Below are 20,627 nucleotides of genomic sequence, written 5' to 3' on the forward strand. Positions count from 1 at the left end.
ATAAAATTGGCCATTTTTATGCGCTAAAAGCTCTCATTTTTCATATTTCTAGTGCAGTAATGCAGTTCAAATTTCGTGTTTTCAAGTTTGCATGTTTTAGCGCTGCAGTGTGCTGCCTTATTTACTTAACTATATACGAGTTGGCGACTCTAGGTTCAGCACCTGTTCACACTGAGTCTATGTTTGGATGTGCAGGTCAGGTTTTTGAAATGTACCCCCATATATTGCAGACATGTGCCCCATCCAGGTTCCCCCCCCCCCCATATATTGCAGACACGGCCCCCATCCAGGTTCCCCCCCATATATTGCAGACACGGCCCCCATCCAGGTTCCCCCATATATTAGACATGTGCCCCATCCAGGTTCCCCCATATATTGCAGAGGTCCCTCATCCAGGTTCCCTCATATATTACAGACATGTGCCCCATCCAGGTCCCCCCATATATTGCAGAGGTCCCCCATCCAGATCCCCCCCATATTGCAGACATGTGCCCCATCCAGGTCCCCCCATATATCGCAGACAGCCCCCCTATTTTCACATAGACATAACAGAGAAGAAAAAAAAAAGATTCTTATCACCTGTCCTCTGTTCCCTTGGCATCCTTTCTGCTCCTGTGGCCCGCAGGCACATAGACCCCTTGATGATCGCCTCCCGGTCCAGGAGCCGCTGACATCAGCTCTGTAGTGCGGTGTATTGCCGAGCAGAGACCGGTTCTATGCACAGCAATACTAGTGTCAGCCGTTCCGGCCTATCGGAGCCCAGCAGCTGACATCTGCTTCCTGGCACAACTGCATATGACGCCACTGCCATGCGCAGATGTCAGCTGCTGGCCCCTGATTGGCCAGCAGTCTCTGCTCATCAATACAATGCACTACAGCGTGGATGTTGGCGGCTGCTAGAGCGAGCACGATCGTTACTGGGTCTATGTGTCGGCAGGCCGTATGAAGCAGCCGGAGGGGCCACATGTTTGAGACCCCTGACATAATCTAAGGATTGGACTCCATTATCATATGTGTGGTGGTTTAGCACCCAGCCCCCACCATTTAGCAGTTCTTGGTGCAGGTAACCTGACTGTAGGCACCACATATTTGGCTGAGCTGTACTGCTCAGCTCCAAACTGCTAACATCTGGTAGCTGGGGGTAGTTTGTATAAGACCCCCACCGATTTGGTAATGACCTGTCCATAGCATAGCTTGTCAATATTAAAGTAGTGAAGCAACCCTTTAACACTAAAAATACATTATTTATTGAAGGCCATATAAAAACAGGTCATGTAAAAAAAAAAAGCACAAAACAATAGCTAATATAAATTCAGGTGAGTTCAAAATGCTCACTATATCCCTGGATAAAATCCCCGAGGAGTGTAGTTTCCAAAATGGGGTTACTTGTGGGTGGTTATTGCTGTTTAGGCACCTTAAAAGCCGTTCAAATGCAGCATGGTGCCCACAATCTTTTTCAGCCAAATTTGTGTTCCTAAATTCAAATGGTGCTCCTTCCCTTCTGAGCCCTGCCGTTTGTGCAAACAGATGCTTCTAACCAATGTGGGGTATGGTTGGCAAATTATGGGGTCTATTTTATTGTGCTGTTCCTTGTAAAAGTGAAAACATTTGGGCTAAAGCAACATTGTAGATTAAAAATTACAATTTTATTTTTTATTCATTCGATTTTGCATTAATTCCTGTGTAGCTCCTGAGGGGTTAAAAGACAGCAGTTTTGAAGTATGAGAGTCTTCAAAAAAAAAAAAAAAAAAAAATAGTATCAATTTGGGGAAGTTTCCAATATATAGGACCCCCAAAGTCTGTATAGGTCACTAAGAAAACAGATTTTGTAAATTTCTTTAAAAACTTAGAAATTACTGCTTCACTTTTAACTCTTCTAACATCCTAACAAAATAAAATGACGTTTAAAAAAATAAATAAATGATACAGCTGTAAAATAGTCATGCAGGAAATGTTATTAATTATTTTGTACAGCATGACTAACTGGTTTAAGGATATAAAGACTGAAAGTTTGAAAATTGCTAATTTTTGTACATTTTTGCCAAAATGCCGATATTTTCACAAACAAAAAAAAATATATTGACCTATATTTACCACTAACATAAAGTACAATGTGTCATGAAAAAAAGTATCAGAATCACTGGGATCCGTTGAAGCGCTCCAGAGTTAATACCCCATAAAGTCACACTGGTCAGAATAAAAAAAAAATGGTCATGAAGATTAAAAATGGTTTGATTACTAAAGGGTTAACACATGACATACCAACAAGAAACAAACTGCAGCATCAAAAACTCAATAAAACCACATGTTAAAATATTGCACACAAACCCATGTAAAAAAAACAAAACGCAAATAACCTAATTTAAATACCGTAATAGGTGCAGAAATTATGCAGCGTGAACAAACTCGGCAAAACTCATCACGGGAAAGTAGCTTTAAAACCCCAGAATGAGCCACAAGGGAAACAAGTGGGAAGTGTGGTCCATTATATCGTACTGGATGTTAGAAAACCAATGTGCTCTAAACGTCACACCATATTAACATGCCGAGAATTTGTAGAAAATGTATTGTATACATATAAATTCTGAGCTCCTCCCTGGTACATTAGGTAGCACTGATGGCTTTAGGAAACATGGGGTTGTAGAATACTGCTACAAGAATCAAATACAGATGTGATCATGGTCATTATGGCTCCTTCCACAAGGATGGGTTTTCCAGAATATTTCCAAAGTTTTTCCATAGTAGGAAATAATGTAAAGAAGTTTCCTAATTCTCCGCTAGTCCGGTAGCGCTGGTCCTGTAGTGATGAGCAATGTTACAGCCAATAACTGCCCTCAGTAGTCATGTGCCGTACATGCCAACCAAGGCAAGTGGATGGCTGCAGCGTTATAATAATAAGCTATGCTAGCACTGGACTCAATCTGTTGGTAATAGCCGTTTATTTTTTCTTCTTTTGGCCACCGTTTCTTGCATTCCCAGAAAACCCAATTATCTTTTACTCAAATGAAAATAGACAAAACTAAAATATCAAATTGATTTTTTTTTTTTAAATGTGTAGATTGTTTGATTTTTATATTTTCCAATATCAAAATTTATCAAAATTTTAAAAATGTAATAGGAAAAGGATTATTACTCTAGCACCACCTATTGGAGGCAGGGATCGTAGAAGTCAATATTGACTCTTTAATGAGTCTTGCAATATGACTTAGAATAAAAGCCTAACCAGAAACTCAATTTGCAGACACTGTGTTTTTGCTCCTCATCAGTGCAAAGTATGAAATCTGATTTGGCTGGGTGAGAGGCTCTGGACTGTGGTCTTAAGGGGTAACTTTGCTCCTTGTGGAGAGTGCCAAGCCAAGCCTGGCATGAAAGAGGGAGGAGATTATAAGCCATGCATGCTCTTCTGGGAAATTATATATGCAAATTGTCTCTTCCGCGAGGAAGAGGACTAGAACTCTAACCCTCTTCACTTAGAGATGTTGCTTTTTAGACCCCAAAAAGGAAATACAGTGAAGGGGTTGTTGCCTCTATTTGAAATGCTTATTTAACAGATGGTGGCCATCAGGTTTGCCAAATATCCAGAAATTCATAGACAGTCTGTAAAAAGAGGAAAACAGCAGCTCAGGTCCATGTATAGGATTTCTGGTCTGTACATGTATGTCTTGGAATTTCAATGATTTACAGCTAATGTGGCCAAAAAAAGTTGTCGTTTATTTTTTTTTTTTTCTGGACAGCTTCTTAAAAAAAAAAAAAATCAAGTTTGCAACCCTGGCGGCCACCTAGTATTGCTTGGGTGAGGCTGGACTTGCAGTGCCCCCTACAGAGGACGTGTACCGTCACATTAACGTAATCGCAATGCTGCTCTTTTCTCGTCCTCTTAACAGAAATACTTGGCGTCACCCATGTCGGTATGTGTAACCTCTTACTGAAGAGAAAGGGCATCTTCATCTCAAATGCTGACTGATCTGAAGCTTCTTTTTTCATTCACAATCATATTTTTAGTCTATTTTGTAAAGACTGATTTGTAGCCTTCCACTGAAGTCCACCTTTTGGTAGTTTCTTTTGAGCAGTTGCTGTCTTCTTTTACTTGATATTATTTGAAGGCTATGAGAATGGCCAACCTTGGCTTTTTCCATGTCTAGAAATCAGTGACTTGCCGCTGGATTTTACCCGCCGTGTGATGTATGAAAGCCATGGCGTATTGAACAGTAGGTTTGAGTGAAGTTTGTGGAGCATGATCTTCAACCACAACCTTCCATCTATTCTACACACATAATACCGCACCTTTGTGTTTGTGCCGTGAATCAGCAAAACAAGCGTCTGGTCCTCTGCTCCGTTGCCAGTCCTCTTCTCATTCTGCAGAGCACGGTAATGTGATTTTGTATCTCTTCATAAAATGCTGATGGGATTCTCTAATGGTTCTTCTCCCTGCACTGAATTGCCATTGTGCCGATAGCGGCGATCATCTCTTGTCTGATTCTTTGCTGCCTGTGTTTGAGAGGCCGTAAATTAAAAAAAAAACAATAATAGTTACGGTAATTTATTCTTGATTAATTTTTTTTTAAACTGCCTACAGATTAACTGGTTACAATACACGGCACAGAAGATGATGGAGATTAATGGCTCTTGAAGTAATGTTGGTATTTATTGAGCGCATGCAGAGTCATTGCTACCAATATTCTGACATGTTGGGACAGTTTTGCATTCCCATGTAGTTGGCACGTTGGCTCCTTCATTCCACTACCCAGATATCATTTCGACTCTCCGATTCATTGCTGGGGTATAGCTTAGGGTTTTCATCATTCGTATGGAGGCATTCTACATTGAGTCATGATAATCTTAGCCATTTTTTATTCTTTTCTTTATTATACAATATTATTTGCATTAAATGGGTATTATTTATTAATAGAGAAAATACATTTCTCTCCAAATTTTGTGAACTTGGCATTGACAAGGGCTAGATTGATGCAGTAAGCCGACACGGCCTTCTAAAAATGCTAATTCCCCTTGTAAGCGTAGACTATTAAATATTTAATATCTGCGATAAATGGTTTGCCATCTTCACCGCGGCCTTTACTTCTCATCCCTTCTTTTTAAAAGTGTCTAATGAAAAGCTTCCATTTTCTGGTTCCCAAAACACTAATAAAATAGTGTGACATTCTAGGCAGGTTTTTTTTCCACTTTTTATTTTTTAAAGGAATTTTTCACCAATTTTTGTTTTTGCAAAAAACTGGCAGGAGAGAAGTGATTGTTATAAAATCCATAAATGTTGTTTACCACTGCGAACATACTGGAAGTCATGGTATCCTGCCTGTCAGTCACCTGAGCCTGCAGCCAATCAGTAGCCCCAGCAGTCAGGTGACTGAGTGGATGGAGCATCATCACTTCCTGTCCCAGTGAAGGACACTGGAGGGCCGTGCTGGCTCTGTGTAGGTTTAGAAGTACCACTGCTTTCTTTATTTTATAAAAGATCCCTCTCAATGCCAACTTTTAAAAAAGTGGTGGAAAACTCCTTTAAACGGTCTCTGTCAGCACAGAATGACTGTTCATACCAAGAACAGGTGCTCGGTGCTTCATGGCTGGCCAATCATTTATATATACCTTCCCACCTGCTTGTTTTCCCTCTATCTCCACCTTCCCTGCTGTTTTGTAAAATGACAGCTCTGACCTCATTTGGCCAGTGAAGGGTGGAAATAGATGGAGAACAAGCAGGTTGGAAGGTGGATATAAATGATTGGCCCTGCCATGATGCACCGAGCGCCTGTACTCGGTTTGAACAGTCCTTCTGTGCTGACAGTCCCTTTAAAGAAAATCTGTCAGTAGAATCTAGCCTTGTATATGGGCATGTAAATAGAAGGTTGAATAAAGTGATACCTTGATAGCTGCGATCCAATGTCTTATTCCAGGGAAATCCACATTTTTCCTAATATGTAAATGAGATATTAAGATCTATGGGTGGTACATAGATCTCCCTGAGAATCTGCCTCCAGAGCTTGTTTTAAGCTAAATTGGGTGTCACCAGCGTGAGACATGTAGCGACAGTCTGCTCTGGTCTCTGCATGCCTCACACTGGTAACGTCCCCTTTAATTTAAGATGAGCTTTGGAGGCAGATTTTCAGGGAGATCAGTTTCCGGTCTATAGATCTTAACAGCTTGTTTACATATTGAGAACAATGTGGCTTTCTTTGGAATAAGACATCAGATCGCAGGTATCGGGTGTCATTTTATTCAGCTATGACCTACGTGTCCATATAGACAACTTCTGGAGGTTGATCCTACTGACTGATTCCCTTTAAGGCCGGGGTCACACTTTCGAGTTCAATTCGAGAAACTCGCGCCTCAATACCCGGCACTGCCGCCGGCACTCGGGACCGGAGTGTTCAGCTGCATAGAAATACATGTTACCGCACACTCTGGTCCGTGTGCCGGCGGCAGTGCCGGGTATTGATGCGCGAGACTCGTGCAAGTTTCTCGCATTGAACTGGCAAGTGTGACCCGGCCTAAGAAGTATTCCCAGCATTGAATGCTCATGGCTTATCGCTAGGGTATGACATTCAGATTGTGACCCCTTGTGAATGAAGACCTAGAAAAATAGAAAAGACACTACTGTAAGGCCCAATGTTCTTGCTTCCATGTTTTCAGCTACACTTATGAGACTTGTGGGATCTTGGATATGAAAGTATACCATAATTGGAATTAATATCATTTTATTTTAATAAGAGGCATTAAAGGTGGGACATAATTTGTTTGTATAAGTATCAAAATGCACATTCATGATGCTGTCCTATGTAAGATTCCTTGAAGAGACAAGTGAGCATTGCCTCTGACAGGAAAAAAACCAGGTCTCTACCAGGCTTTGTGCACACGATGCGGATTTTGCCGCGGATCCGCAGCGGATTTGACCGCTGCGGATCTGCAGCAGTTTTCCATGCGGTGTACAGTACAATGTAACCCTATGGAAAACAAAATCCGCAGTGCACACGATGCAGAAAAATCCGCGCGGATTCTCTGCGGGAAAAAAGGAGCATGTCACTTCGTTCTGCGGATTCCGCAGCGTATTTCAACTTGCACCAATAGGAAAATGCAGTTGAAAACCCGCAGAGGAATCCGCAGAAGAAACTGCACACAAATCCGCAGTGAAAACCGCAGCGGTTTTGCACTGCGGATTTTCGAAATCCGCGGCGGAAAAATCCGCGGCAAAATCCGCATCGTGTGCACATACCCTCAGAGCTGAGAACATGTCTAAGGGTCATCCCAGGAGCTGGTGACTGCAAGAGCAATCATTCGCTTCCAAAAAAAGGTTTAAATAATTTCTTGGAAAAAAATAACATCTCTAGTTATATAAATATGATTCTTCTAATTGTTGATTCGGTCTGATTGACACTCAGAATGAGAAGGAACGTTTATCTCCCTATTAAGACCGATTGGCTCACGCTTTATGGATTTTTTTTTTCTTTACTGTGGTTCAATATGGGATCAATATGAGATACTAAGTTCTAAAGTTCCCTTTGTCCCCACATCCTTAATGGGAACCTGTCAGCAGGATTGTGCACAGTAACCTACACACAGTGTCAGGTCAGCACCGTTACACTGAATGAAGTCATACCTTGGTTGATGAAATCCATCTTGTGGTTTCTTAATCTTTAATTTCAGTTTTGTGTATACTAGGTCTGGGGTATGTGGTGCTCTGATTAGGTATTCCTAATGCCGACTGCTGATAGGTTACTGATCGCTCACTGACCTGCCGTCTAGTTTACATAATGAATGCCTAACATACCAAATTAAAAAAACGCTTCTGCAGGCAGGTGCCGGCCGTGGCCCCTGTGCTGCAGCATAATCGCATGGTTAGTGTGCACTTAATCCCTTTTGCAGTTTTACTTGAGCAAGGGAAAAAAAAAGTCATTTTGAAAATGGTGCTCGGGGCGCTTGCACAGTAGCAGCTATCGGTTTGTATAGAGATCTAAAACTGCAAAAGGGATTATTCAGTGCTCACTAACCATGCGATTATGCTGCAGCGCAGGGGCCACGGCCGGCACCTGCCTGCAGAAGCGTTTTTGGTCTTTCTTTAGTATGTTAGGTATTCATTATGCAAACTAGGGGGTGGGTCAGTGAGGGATCAGCAGCCTATCAGCAGTCGGCATTATGAATACCTAATCAGAGCACCACATACACCAGACCCGCCTTAGGGCACGAGCATATAATTAGCACAAGACTGAAAATAAAGATTGAGAAACAACCACAAGACGGATTTCATCAACCAAGGTATCATTTTATTCAGTATAACGGCGCCGACCTGACACTATCTGTAGATTGCTGTGCACAATCCTCCTTAAACTAACAGACCCTTGGATGAACTTAAATGGAGTCTGTCACCCCAATTTTACCTCTTGAATCGCCAGTAAAAGGCATTATAATTATATATGACCAGGCCTATTTTCCATTTCTAAAAGCGCCATTTTACCTGTATAATCCAGTTTTCATTGTCTCACGCCCGCTATGCAAATGATCTGCCAAATGGGTTCATGTTGTTTGTAAACGTCTTCTCCATCACTGTTGATTGACAGGTTTAGCTGCCACAAAATGTGATCCCTCACCTGAGCTCCAGTGCCTAAATTCATCCACAGCCCCCCAATCTCAGTGGCACTGCAGTGCAATTAGTGGTCATCTTTAGGGCTCTGGCCAAGAGGATGTGAGGAGGAGCAGGACAACACTTACCTTGAGACACAAAATGCTACCTGAGAGTATGGATTGTGGTTTAATGTCCACTGCTTCTCCAATCTCCTCTCCAGCTTCCCAGGGTCTGTCACAGCCAAGATATTTTCTGCCTCTTCATTGAAAATCACTTCAGCTGTGTCCTCATATTCTTTATCGATTAACATTTAACAGTTGTGTTTTTTCTTCTCGATGCTCGAACACTAAGGGATAATAAAATCCATTTGATGACTTACAATTTTGTTTTATGTTATCTGCTTTCTATGATTTCATTATTTCCAGTCTTTTCTCTCTGTCAGTAATTTCCAAGTATACTTTGCAGTGCAGAAGATCCCTGATGAGCGGATTATATTAACGGCAGACAATGCTGCCATAGAGGGTCTCAGATTTGTAATAAAATGGTTGTTACAATTTTGTGCCCTTCCATTTCTAGGCTCTTTAGGAAAAATACATAACTGATGAAACCTTCCCTGACCTACAAGGACAGATTTCTTTAGCAAGACTCTTCTATTCTATTGGTATCAGAAATGGTTGCCTATTATGTTATCGATGATTTTTGTTACTGTTCCCTTAGCAAGTTCCGAACATACTGAGAGCAGTTTGCATGTAAATAATATCTTAATGTTGTCTGTTGGATTAGGCAACAAGGGGGAACAAGTTCTCAACTGGAATCTTGAGTGTGCATTCACACATCCATGTGATTGTCAGTGTCTTGCCCTATATATATTTTTTTAAACAGATCAGCTACCTGTCTTATGTGATCCGCAACATCGAATCAGTATAGGACATGCTCAGTTTTTCCTCTAATCCAGGGGTCACCAACCTTTCTTACCTTGAGAGCCACATTCTGCTTTGAAAGTTGGTTGAGAGCCACATTGTAGTACAGTAGTGTCAGTGTACAGGTACCACACTGAGTCACCAGTGACGTCTGTACGTGAAGTCCTACATCTTTGCTTTTCATCTTCATCCAGCACAGACAACCGTTACTTCTTCCAGCCAGGGCTTGTCTCTGCAGGAAATAACACAGTTATCTAGAGCTTTGCTTGCAGAACACATTACTTTTTTTCCCCCAAATTCTAAACTACACCAGATGAAGAAAAAAAGGCCACAGTGTTGCTCTGCACAGTAACAGGACCGCCTCCCCCATTTAAAACACTATCCTCAAAAAATAAAATAAATACCTCACTGCAGTAATAATATCCCCCATCCTGGCCCCTGTGTGTCTCATTCCTTGCTCCTGCCATATGTTCTCCCAATCTGCCTCCATGTGATATCCCATCCTGCCCCATCTGTCCCATGATCCTGCCCCATCTGTCCCATGATCCTGCCCCATCAGCCCCATGATCCTGCCTCATTATCCTGCCCCATCTGTCTCATGATCCAGCCCCATGATCCTGCCCCATCTCCATTATATCCATCCTGCCCCATGATCCTGCACCATGTGTCTCCATCCTGCCCCATGATCCTGTCCCATCTGTCTCTATCCTGCCCCATGATCCTGCACCATCTGTCTCCATCCTGCCCCATATTCCTGCACCATGTGTCTCCATCCTGCCCCATGATCCTGCCCCATCTGTCTCCATCCTGCCCCATCTGTCTCTATCCTGCCCCATGATCCTGCCCCATCTGTCTCTATCCTGCCCCATGATCCTGCACCATCTATCTCCATCCTGCCTCATATTCCTGCACCATGTGTCTCCATCCTGCCCCATGTTCCTGCCCCATCTGTCTCCATCCTGCCCCATCTGTCTTCATCCTGCACCATGTCTCCATCCTGCCCCGTGTCTCCAATCCTGCCCCCTGTGTCCATTCTGCCACGTCTCCATTCTGCCCGTTTCTCCCATCCTGCCGCCTTGTCTCCATTCTGTCCCCTTATCTCCATTCTGTCCCCTTATCTCCATTCTGCCCCTTGTCTCCATTCTGCCCCCTTGTCTCCCATCCTGCACCCGTGTCTCTATTCGGCCCCGGACATGATGGAGACACATGGTCCATGTGTCTCCATCCTGCCAGTGAAACATATTGCTTTAAAAAAAAAACAACTTTCTTCATACCTTGCCGCGCTCCTGCGGCGATGATGATCCCTCTAGACGTCTCAAGCGCGTACTTGCCGGAGAATAACAATAACGTCGTACGCCGGTGAAGTGCGTGCTGATGTCAGCTGCCAGCCTCCGATTGGCTGGCGGCTTTAACTATTGCCATGCGGGCCTGGGCCCACACTGCAATAGAGTAACTGAACCTGCCTCTCGGACGCAGGTTCAGTTACTGCACGGAGCAGAAGCCTGCCGCTGGGGCTCGATCAGCAGAAGAGACGGGGCCCGATGTAGGCCTCCTCTGCTGATCAGGCCCTGGTGGTGTGGGTCACTGTGCTCTATTGAAGCCGCAGTAACCAAAGTTTTGTGAGATTTGTGAAGTCTCGCGAGACTTTGTGCGGCTTCAATAGAGCACAGTGACTACTGCGCAGGAGTGAATGCAGTCAGTGATTGACACAGGAGGGGCGGCATATTACCATCGGCAGTGCGGGTATTACAGGCAGTGGGGCGGCTCCCTGGGGACTTAACACAGTCTTCTTTCCGGTGACCGTCGGCGAGCCACATTTCAGGAGCAGGCGAGCCACATGTGGCTCGCGAGCTACAGGTTGGGGATCCTTGCTCTAATCCGTTATTATCATGGATGTTTGAATGGGTAAGTGAGATTCCATGGGTCCGAATGCTGTCTGATTTAAAAAAAAAATATATATATATATATATATATATATATATATATATATATATATATATATATAAATAAAATAATTTTAAAAATCTATCAGCGCTCGGATATTACACACGGATGGGTTACTGCACCATAAAAGAAAGCTCCTGTGTCTAGATATTACTGTTGCTTATTATAGTGTTTTTTGGTTTAATTTTCTCTTATGTGTAAAGTTCTCGTTAAAAAGAAGTTGGCTCTTGTGTACCAATTCTTAACTGGCATGTGCAGAAGAAGGATTCAACAGGTAGCTAAGCTCCTGGACACTTGTGAGGACCCACACTGGACACATTAGCTTGACGTTCTGAGAGGGAATTAAGAATACCACCAGTAGGATGCCAAAACTTTAATCTGAGTAACCTAACAGAGTAAATTAACGATTACTGGATATTTTAAAGAGGTTGGCCACTACTTTTTTATTGATAGCCTATCCACCACCTGTTACTGGCCCTGGTGGTGCCTGGAAGTTCTTGGATGCTTCTGCAACACAGCAGCTGTGTCAAAACTATAGTGGACGCAACCGGGTACTATAGATCCTCCTCCTCTTCACTTTATTAAGGGGTGGATTAGCAGCCACCTTAAGTGTTAGAGCTGCATTTGAGAACTTTCGGCTTGTATTACCTGATCGGTGGCGATCGCACCCCCACTGATCAGATATTGATTGCCTATCCAACGTACAGGCCATAGTAGTGGCCCATAAAAAGTGTGATAACCGTAAATGGAAGAAAACCTTCTGACACTGTTAGTCTGCGGGATTTTCTCTTTCTCACGTTCCTCTGGTCATGGAGAAATTGGCACTAGACGGGAGCTTTGGATGGAGTTACTTGTCTTCTCAACAGGCGCAGGATTGTGAGAAACTGGGAAATGGCTGATCTCCAGGGGACAAAGAAGAGACTCTGTATACAATTGTCAGTTTAGGTTGCGATTTAAGATGTGTTAGAAGAAAAGGTGAACATTTTATAGGAAGGAAGAGCCGGCATTTTATTTTGTCTGTGTGTAGTGCCTCAAATACCTTTTTGGTGGATGTAGAACAGTGTATTCAACACCTGAGCGTGGATTGTATGTTCTGTTGCAGTCCAGAATATTTGCGCCTGATCTGTTCCTGCCCTTTGGGGACGTGTAGCCCATGAAAGCTTTTCCTGAGTAAATGGTATAATCATTTTCATTGTGTTGTAGTCCATATTTCCTCCTGACCTTCTTTTCATCTTTCACAGAGAAACTGGCCATTGAGGGGATCGTGGTGCAGCGTGCTGAATGCCGCCCGGCCGCCAGTGAGCACTATATGCAGATGAAGAGGTAAACTGTGTTTTATGGATGTTTTAGTTACATTTCCGCACATTTTCTTTTTCGAAAAAATGTGTTTTGCAATTATCCCTGTTTACAGTGCCCCATGTGGTGTTAAGTAGCCTGCCATGCTGGGAGGAATGAAAACGTAACCACAATTCTAAGTCGAAAAAAATAAATATCCTGCTGATGCTTAAGGTAGCACGCAACAATAGAGTCTTACTGCTCAAGGTAATGAAGGACTACATGTCCTCAAACTCATTAGTACAGATATGGCATCTCCATGGGCAGATAACGTCTTCATAAAACAGGTGTGGTGTGAAAAAAGGGGCACATGTCCTAATGATGAGGAACCGGGGCTCTAGCTCCGAGATGGCAGTCTATTATACTTAGATCTTTCCTAATATTAGTTCCCCCCCCATTGCACAAGGCAGCTGCGCAATATGTGAGCAGAGTAATGTGGAAATATTATAAAATGCTGCTAATTAAATCCCTGGAGATTCTTCTGCTTAACAAGATGTGCACCGACTGGGATAAAATATGCAGCGCGAGAGTTTGCAAGCGCTTTTGTTACATAATTATCTTCAGATAAGGCGGAGAAAGCGAAGACTAGTAGGTGCAAGGTGAAGTCATTTATGGGTGTGTTTGTTATGTGGGGTTTTTGGCTAGTGGCCTGTATTCCGCAGAAAATAACTTTTTAATTGGCTGCACGGTCTATGTTGTCAAATTGGTCAGCCTAGAAAAGAGATTCCCGAGCAAATTAGTTCAGAACATTTTACTACAAGGTCAACCCCCCAGTTCCGTTCAAAGTTCATCCAATAGTAAATGATCATGGGGAGGGGAGGACGACGGCACAAATACACCGGGTAAGATTACTGCCGCTCCGAGATTCCTCTGCTCATCGGCCATATGCGATGGAAAGGCTACTGTCGAATACATCAATGGTCCCCATAGCCTCTTCTCAAAAGTACGTTTTTCTAGCCATCACTAGTTGGTTCCATACGGAGGCACTAGATTGTTAGGCAAACAAATATGCGCAACTTTAAGGCTATCTTCACACTTGGCGTTTTTGCTGGGTTTTTTATTCTAATTTTCAGCTGGGTTTTACAATACCAGCTATATATCAGATCTCAGAAATCTCATCCACACACATTGGTCTTCTTCTCATCAGTATTTTGTACTTTGCATGGTTTTCTAGACATAGAGGACGTCGCTTCTTTCAGCATTTTTTTTTCAGCATTTTTTACCCAGTGACATTAATGGAAAAAAAAAAACGCCGCAAAACCCGCATTTTTGCTGCTGCTTTTTTCATGCCAAAAATGCCCATTGTGAACTTAGCCTTTGAGAAGAGTCCATATATAAGCACTACAGTACGCAGTGTGAATACAGCCTTCACAAAATAAAAAACGCATGAATCAAAATGTCACAAAAGTACACTTTAATAGCTACAAAAAAAAAAGAATAGTTTTGCGATATTTTGATTTATGCAGTCCTATATGTGTAGGTTTTGCAATCTTATTTAATTTAGATATTAGTGATTTTTCTCATACACAAAAATCTGAAAACTTTGATCAGACACAGATGAAACTCAGACTTTGGGCAGTGTGTCTGTTTTTACCATTGGAGTTTGGTCAGAATGTCAGTATTTTTAATCTCTGATAAACAAAACTGATTGATTGTTTCTCAAGCTTCTCATATCATTCAGTCCACAAAAATGGACATCATTGGGCGGCATGCAAGTGCGCTCTAATTTTTTTAAATTTTTTTTTTCCAAGGAGCTATAGACTTGTCTTGGCGAGCTTTATCAGGGACTCTGATCAGAATCAGATACGTCTCCATAGCACACGTCAGGATTTCTGGCAGAAATTTTCCTGACAAAAACCTGACATTTCTGCCAGAAATCCGCATGCATTTTTTTTGCGCGTTTTTGATGCGTTTTTTCTTGCATTTTTTCCAAATGCATAGAATAGCGGGAAAAATGCGAAAAAAACCCCGCAAAATTAATGAACATGCTGCTTTTTTTTACCGTGGTGTCACAGCTCCATAGTCTACAGTCATTAAGAGTTCTTTTCTTCTGGATACATTTTATCTTTAAAGTTTCCTCCTTGATTACTTATATACCGTAGTATATTCGTGTCTGTGTGTTCTCCTTTACACAGACATCACATTTGCCTTCTTCCTCACCCCCTGTCAAGAGATTGCTTGGCTCCACTTTAATAATAATGCAGCCAGGTAACTGCAAATTTGTAGATTTTAACTTGCTAATTATTTCTAAAGAAACTTTCAATATCTGAATGTGCTAATTGCTAACATATGTTTTGAGACCGCTGGAAGTAAAACACTTGAATTGTTGCTCATGTGGAGTAATTACTCATTTAGGCTTATACATCTGGGGTGTCCAGGAAGATCATGCGAGGACAGATAAGAGAGGTGCATCAAAGAGCTGTAAATGCACTATTGATTATTGGCACTGAATTCTGGGCAGCTCAAACATCGATGTCTGTATTTAATAAGCAATGCTGCTCTTGAGGAGGTCTTATACAGAAAGCTGCCTTGTATTTGCAGTGAGATCTTCTATGCGTTGCCTGGTTGAGCCTGCAGATATGTCATGAAAAGACATCATTGAATGAATTGTATTTAATGAAAGTTCCATGTGGAGAGTTATTACCTACGACACTGTACATATGCCAGTGTCATGTCTTGTCAATCTACTATATAATTGTCTAAGGGTCACTTTCTGTCTGTCTGTCACAGATATTCATTGGTCGCGTCCTCTGTCTGTCATGGAAATCCAAGTCGCTGATTGATCGTGGCAAAACGCCCACGACCATTGCCACGACCAATCAGCGACGGGCATAGTCCGGCGGAAACATGGCCGCTCTTTCCTCCCCGCAGTCAGTGCCCGCTCCATACTCCCCTCTAGGGTTAATGGCAGCGTTAATGGACCGCGGTGTAACGCACTCCATTAACGCAGCTATTAACCCTGTGTGACCAAATTTTTACTATTGATGCTGCGTATGCAGCTTCAATAGTAAAAAGATCCAATGTTACAAATAATAATAATAATAAAAGGTTATTCTCAACCCTTCGACGTGCGCCCTCTCCTCGGCAGTGCAAGCGGCAGGTTCCGGTGGCAAGGATGCTATGCGAGAAGGACCTTCCATGACGTCACGGTCATGTGACCGCGATGTCATCACAGGTCTTGCGCTCATACCAACCCTGGGACTGAAAGCTGCGCGTGCACCGCACACAAGCGCCAGGACTACAATGGGCCCTCGGAACGTGAGTATATATTTATTTTTTATTCTAAGTCTTTTTTAACCTGTTACATGCGTGGCTGGGCAATATACTACGTGGCTGGACAATATACTACGTGACTGGGCAGTATACTACGTGGCTCTGTGCTGTATACTACGTCGCTGTGCAATATGCTACGTGGCTGGGCAATATACTACGTAACTGGGCAATATACTACGTGGCTCTGTGCTGTATACTACGTCGCTGTGCAATATACTACGTGGCTGGGCAATATACTACGTGACTGGGTAATATACTACGTGACTGGGTAATATACTACGTGACTGGGCAATATACTACGTGGCTGGGCAATATACTACGTGGCTGGGCAATATACTACGTGGCTGGGCGGCAATATACTACTTAGCTGGGCAATATACTACGTGACTGGGCAATATACTACGTAGCTGGGCAATATAGTACGTGACTAGGCAATATACTACGTGGCTGGGCAATATACTACATGGTTGGGCAATATACTACGTGGGCTGTACAATATACTACGTGGACATGCATATTCTAGAATACCATCTAGTGTAAATATAATAAGCTTTTCTGTGTGTTATTTTGTGGTATTTCTGAACCAGGGGGAAGTTTTGCACTTACTTTTTGAACCAGGGATGCACAACATTTTTTGATCCAAGGGCTGCAGTGCTATACTGAACCAATCCCACAATCCTCAAAAAATGTAAAGGGGTACTTGGATTAATACATCATAAGAACCACCATCAGTATATTAATACATCACCAGAACCATGCTTTTTAAGAATATTTAAGGAGGATTTGGAGAGATTCTGCTCCAAAAAAATAAGTATGAACATATGCTAACTTACTCTAAATTTTTGGAGCAGAATCTAGCAAAATCCTCCTCATAATCTGAGAACTCTTTAGTTTTGAGGATTTTTGCATTTCAACATAGTCATGAAGCATGATTTGGATTGGTACAAGTGTACACTATCCGAACCACAGTCAGAACACGATGAATGCAGCGCCATAACCATCGTCAACACATGAATGCAGCTCCAGAGCCACTGTCAGTACATGAATGCAGCTCCAGAGCCACTGTCAGTACATGAATAAATTGCCAAGCTTAGTACAGCAATCAATTGCAATGTCAGGTCATCCCCATGTCCAGTTCTATCTCATGAACCTACTACTTTCAGGATGTCTTTAACAATGGTAAGTAGGTACTGGGACAATTACATCCAGGTACCTTATATTTGACATTTTCTTTAAGTCGTTCTCATCCCTTTTTGTCTCCATGTAATGCAGACAGGTGAGATTTCATGCCCAAAGCTCATCTCTGCAGACTTCACTCTTCTCCTTCTTCAGCAGCGCTTAGGCTACTTTCACACTTGCGGCGGTACGGGTCCGTCGCTAAGCGTCAGCGCGACGTACCAATGCACGTTGTGAAAATTTGTCACGACGTGGCAGCGGATGCAGTTTTTCAACGCATCCGCTGCCCATTCTAAAGTCCTGGGAGGAGGGGGCATTTTTTTAACGTTTTTTCGTGCCAACGGTCCGCCAAAACACGACGCATCCAGTGGCCATACGTCACGATCCATCGGCAATACAAGTCTATGGGCAAAAAACGCATCCTGCGGGCACATTTGCAGGATGCGTTTTTTCCCCCAAACGACGCATTGCGACGGACGTCACACAACGCAAGTGTGAAAGTAGCCTTACCGACACTCTGCCCTTAACCCTTTCATGAGCGTACGATTTTCCGTGTTTGCGTTTTTGTTTTTTGATCCCCACCCCCCTTATTTCTAGAGCTTTACCCCTTTTATTTTTCCATCAATATGGCTGTGTGAGAGTTTTTTTTTTTTGGAGATGAGTTGTACTTTTGAACGACACCATTGATTTCGCCTTGTAGCGTACTGGAAAACGGGAAAAAAATTCCCGGTTAGCGTCCAAGTGCTGTGAAATTGCAAAAAAAAGTGTAATTGCACAATTGTTTTTTTTATTTTTTTTTATTTACCATGTTCACTAAATTCTAAAGTTGACCTGCTAATATGATTCTCCAGGTCTGGATGATGACTAAGGCTAGTTTCACATTTGCGGTTAAGTCCGCAGCGTATCGTCCGCAACCGCATGCAAAAATGCATGCAAACGTCTGATAACGCAGCGTTTTTTATCCACATCAGCTTACACATGATGGTAAAAAAAACGCAGCGTTTGCATGCGTTTTTACATGTGTTTGCGCTTTCTATGCGCATGCGTTTGATATTTCCAGGAGGGTGTCTTTTTCATGGGCATGTCTAAATCAGTTCCTGGACATGCGCAGTCCGAAGTACGCAAGCGCATCAAACACATGCGTACACAAAGACATGTGTCCACATGCGTTCCCATAGACAGTAATGCGTTTTTTGCCGCATCCCTTGCGCTAACGTTTCTAGGCGGCAAATTGACGCCTCTAAAATTACTGCATGTAGCGTTTACCGCGCCAAACCGCAGACGACGAAACGACGCATGCGTCGTCAAACGCGGCAAAACACAACCAATCGCAGACACCTGCGTCCCTAATGTTAAAGATAGGAATACACAACGCATGCGGAAAATTGCGGCACAAACGCTGCAGACACAACCGCAAATGTGAAACCAGCCTTAGTCTTTGCGCGCCGAGCTAGCGTTTTTCTTTATACCATTTTGGGGTAGATGCGATGTTTTGTCACCTGATTTTGCATTTTATTACAATGTTGTGGCAACCAAAAAAATGTAATTCTGGCTTTATGATTTTTTTCTCCTTGCGCTGCTTACCGATCGGATTAATTTAGTTTAGATTTTGATAGATCGGGTATTTCTGAATGGATTTCTTATTTTTATATTGTTTGATTTTGAATGGGGCAAAAGGGGGGTGATTTCAGCTATTTATATATATTTTTTATTTGTTTCATTTTTTTAAATTTTTTTTTGTACTTTACAGAAATACTTTGGCTGTTGGTTACCCCATCAGAATGACATATTGTAATGGGCAGGCGTTACATAGCATATCTGACATACCTTTTACAGAATTTTAGATTGAAAAGTGATTATCTAGTAAGAAAATATTTTATAATTGAGTTATGTTACTTGATAATACTTCACATCTGCAAGCTGTCTCTTTCTTTAGCTATGCATGTAGGCACGTGACTAGAGCTTTGTGTGAAGGACATCTCAAATAAAGAGGTATAAAAATGTAGAAAATAGAAAATAAAAAGATCTGTGAAGACCTGAACTAATAAATGATCACATTATTTTATTCACGTTCAGTCACAGCCTTAAAAGTGTAAAAAAAAAAAAAGTGCCAGAATTCCTATTTTTTTCTCTGCTACTCAGAAAAGAGAAAAAAGTGATCTGAAAGTTGCATGTACCCCAAAATTGTGCCAATGAAAATTCATCACAGAAACTATAAACCCACAATATTGCCATCACCGCCGCTATGCATGCCATCACCGCCGTGTCTCTTCCTCCCGGCCCGCCCATCGGTCACTCACCTGATCCGCGAGGGTATGTCCTTCCGCTGTGGGTTCTGGCTCCTCTGGCTTCTCTCCTGGGTCCCGGCGCTTTCTTCTTCCTCGGTCCCGCCGCGTCTGTCCCTGACTTCCGCTTGTGCGCTCTCCCCAGCGTCTGCGCATGCGCCGGGTCCCATAAAGGGCACCTGCACATTTTCTTTATAAATGTATACTTTTGGTTGTTTCTGGTGAATCCTTGGGTATTTCTGGACACCACCTCCAAGGGAAGGTGCCTGGTTATTCACTAGCTACCCACTATGAAACCCTGGCCTGCGCCTCCTGTCTTCGCTCACTGTTATACATTTACTGTTGCTCTGCCCGGTCTCTAGTGTTCTCTCCTGTCCACCATACACCGGTACCCCAGTACTCAGTCCTAGCAGTAGCCTTTTCCCGTGTTTCACCTTTCCCTCTCCATTTGTCTCTGCTTTTGTCCTTCTGTGGTCCCGTTCTGACGCCTGCTTCTGGTTTTCATCCCTTCCCCTCTGTGTCCCAGTATCTGTGTTCCCCGACTCCCGTTCCTCTGGATCCTCCTTCTCCTGTGTCTCCATTCTGCCCCGGTTCCTGTTCACTGCCTGAGCCATCCCTCTTGGTATCGGTTACCGTGGTTCTAGTGACCTCTGGGCCTGCTTCTGATGATCCCTGTATAAGGGTCGGTCTCCACTAGGTCAGCTCGCCCAGGGGTAGGTCTGTTCCATGGTCCAGAGGGTCCACTCAGTGCTCGCCTTCCTGCGGCGTCACAGAATAACCAGGCCGTGGACCCCACCGGTACCGCGTTCTCTGCCCAGAAAGAGCTGGCTCACTTGCACAATAATCAACAGCGCATTATGACTTTTATGTAATCTATGTAGTCTCGTCTGATTTCGTTACAGGCCTCTGACCCTGTTAATGCCACTCAACTAGCAGGCCTCCAGCAAGAGCTCACTCAGCAGCGCGATACTCAGACTCGCATGCTGAGTTATATGGCCTCAGTAGATGACCGCCTGTATAACCTACAAACTGCTGCTGCAGCTCCCGTTCAGGCAGCTTCCTGTGATCTTTGTTCTGTTCCCCTGCCCCACTCTCCGCCGCTCCTTGGTAAGCCACCTATGTACA

At 43.1% G+C, this 20,627-nt stretch overlaps 1 protein-coding gene across 1 annotated transcript in view; it reads left to right on the forward strand.

The window, feature by feature from the left end:
* GTF2F2 (general transcription factor IIF subunit 2) overlaps positions 1–20,627 on the forward strand; it is a 345,191-nt gene that overhangs the window by 149,168 nt on the left and 175,396 nt on the right. The window contains exon 6 of the mRNA XM_069758261.1: positions 12,675–12,756. Within this exon, the coding sequence (XP_069614362.1) occupies positions 12,675–12,756 (82 nt within the window). The remainder of the gene's footprint in view (positions 1–12,674; positions 12,757–20,627) is intronic.

The sequence above is a fragment of the Ranitomeya imitator genome, chromosome 3 (assembly GCF_032444005.1).
Source record: "Ranitomeya imitator isolate aRanImi1 chromosome 3, aRanImi1.pri, whole genome shotgun sequence".
Classification (NCBI taxonomy): domain Eukaryota; kingdom Metazoa; phylum Chordata; class Amphibia; order Anura; family Dendrobatidae; genus Ranitomeya; species Ranitomeya imitator.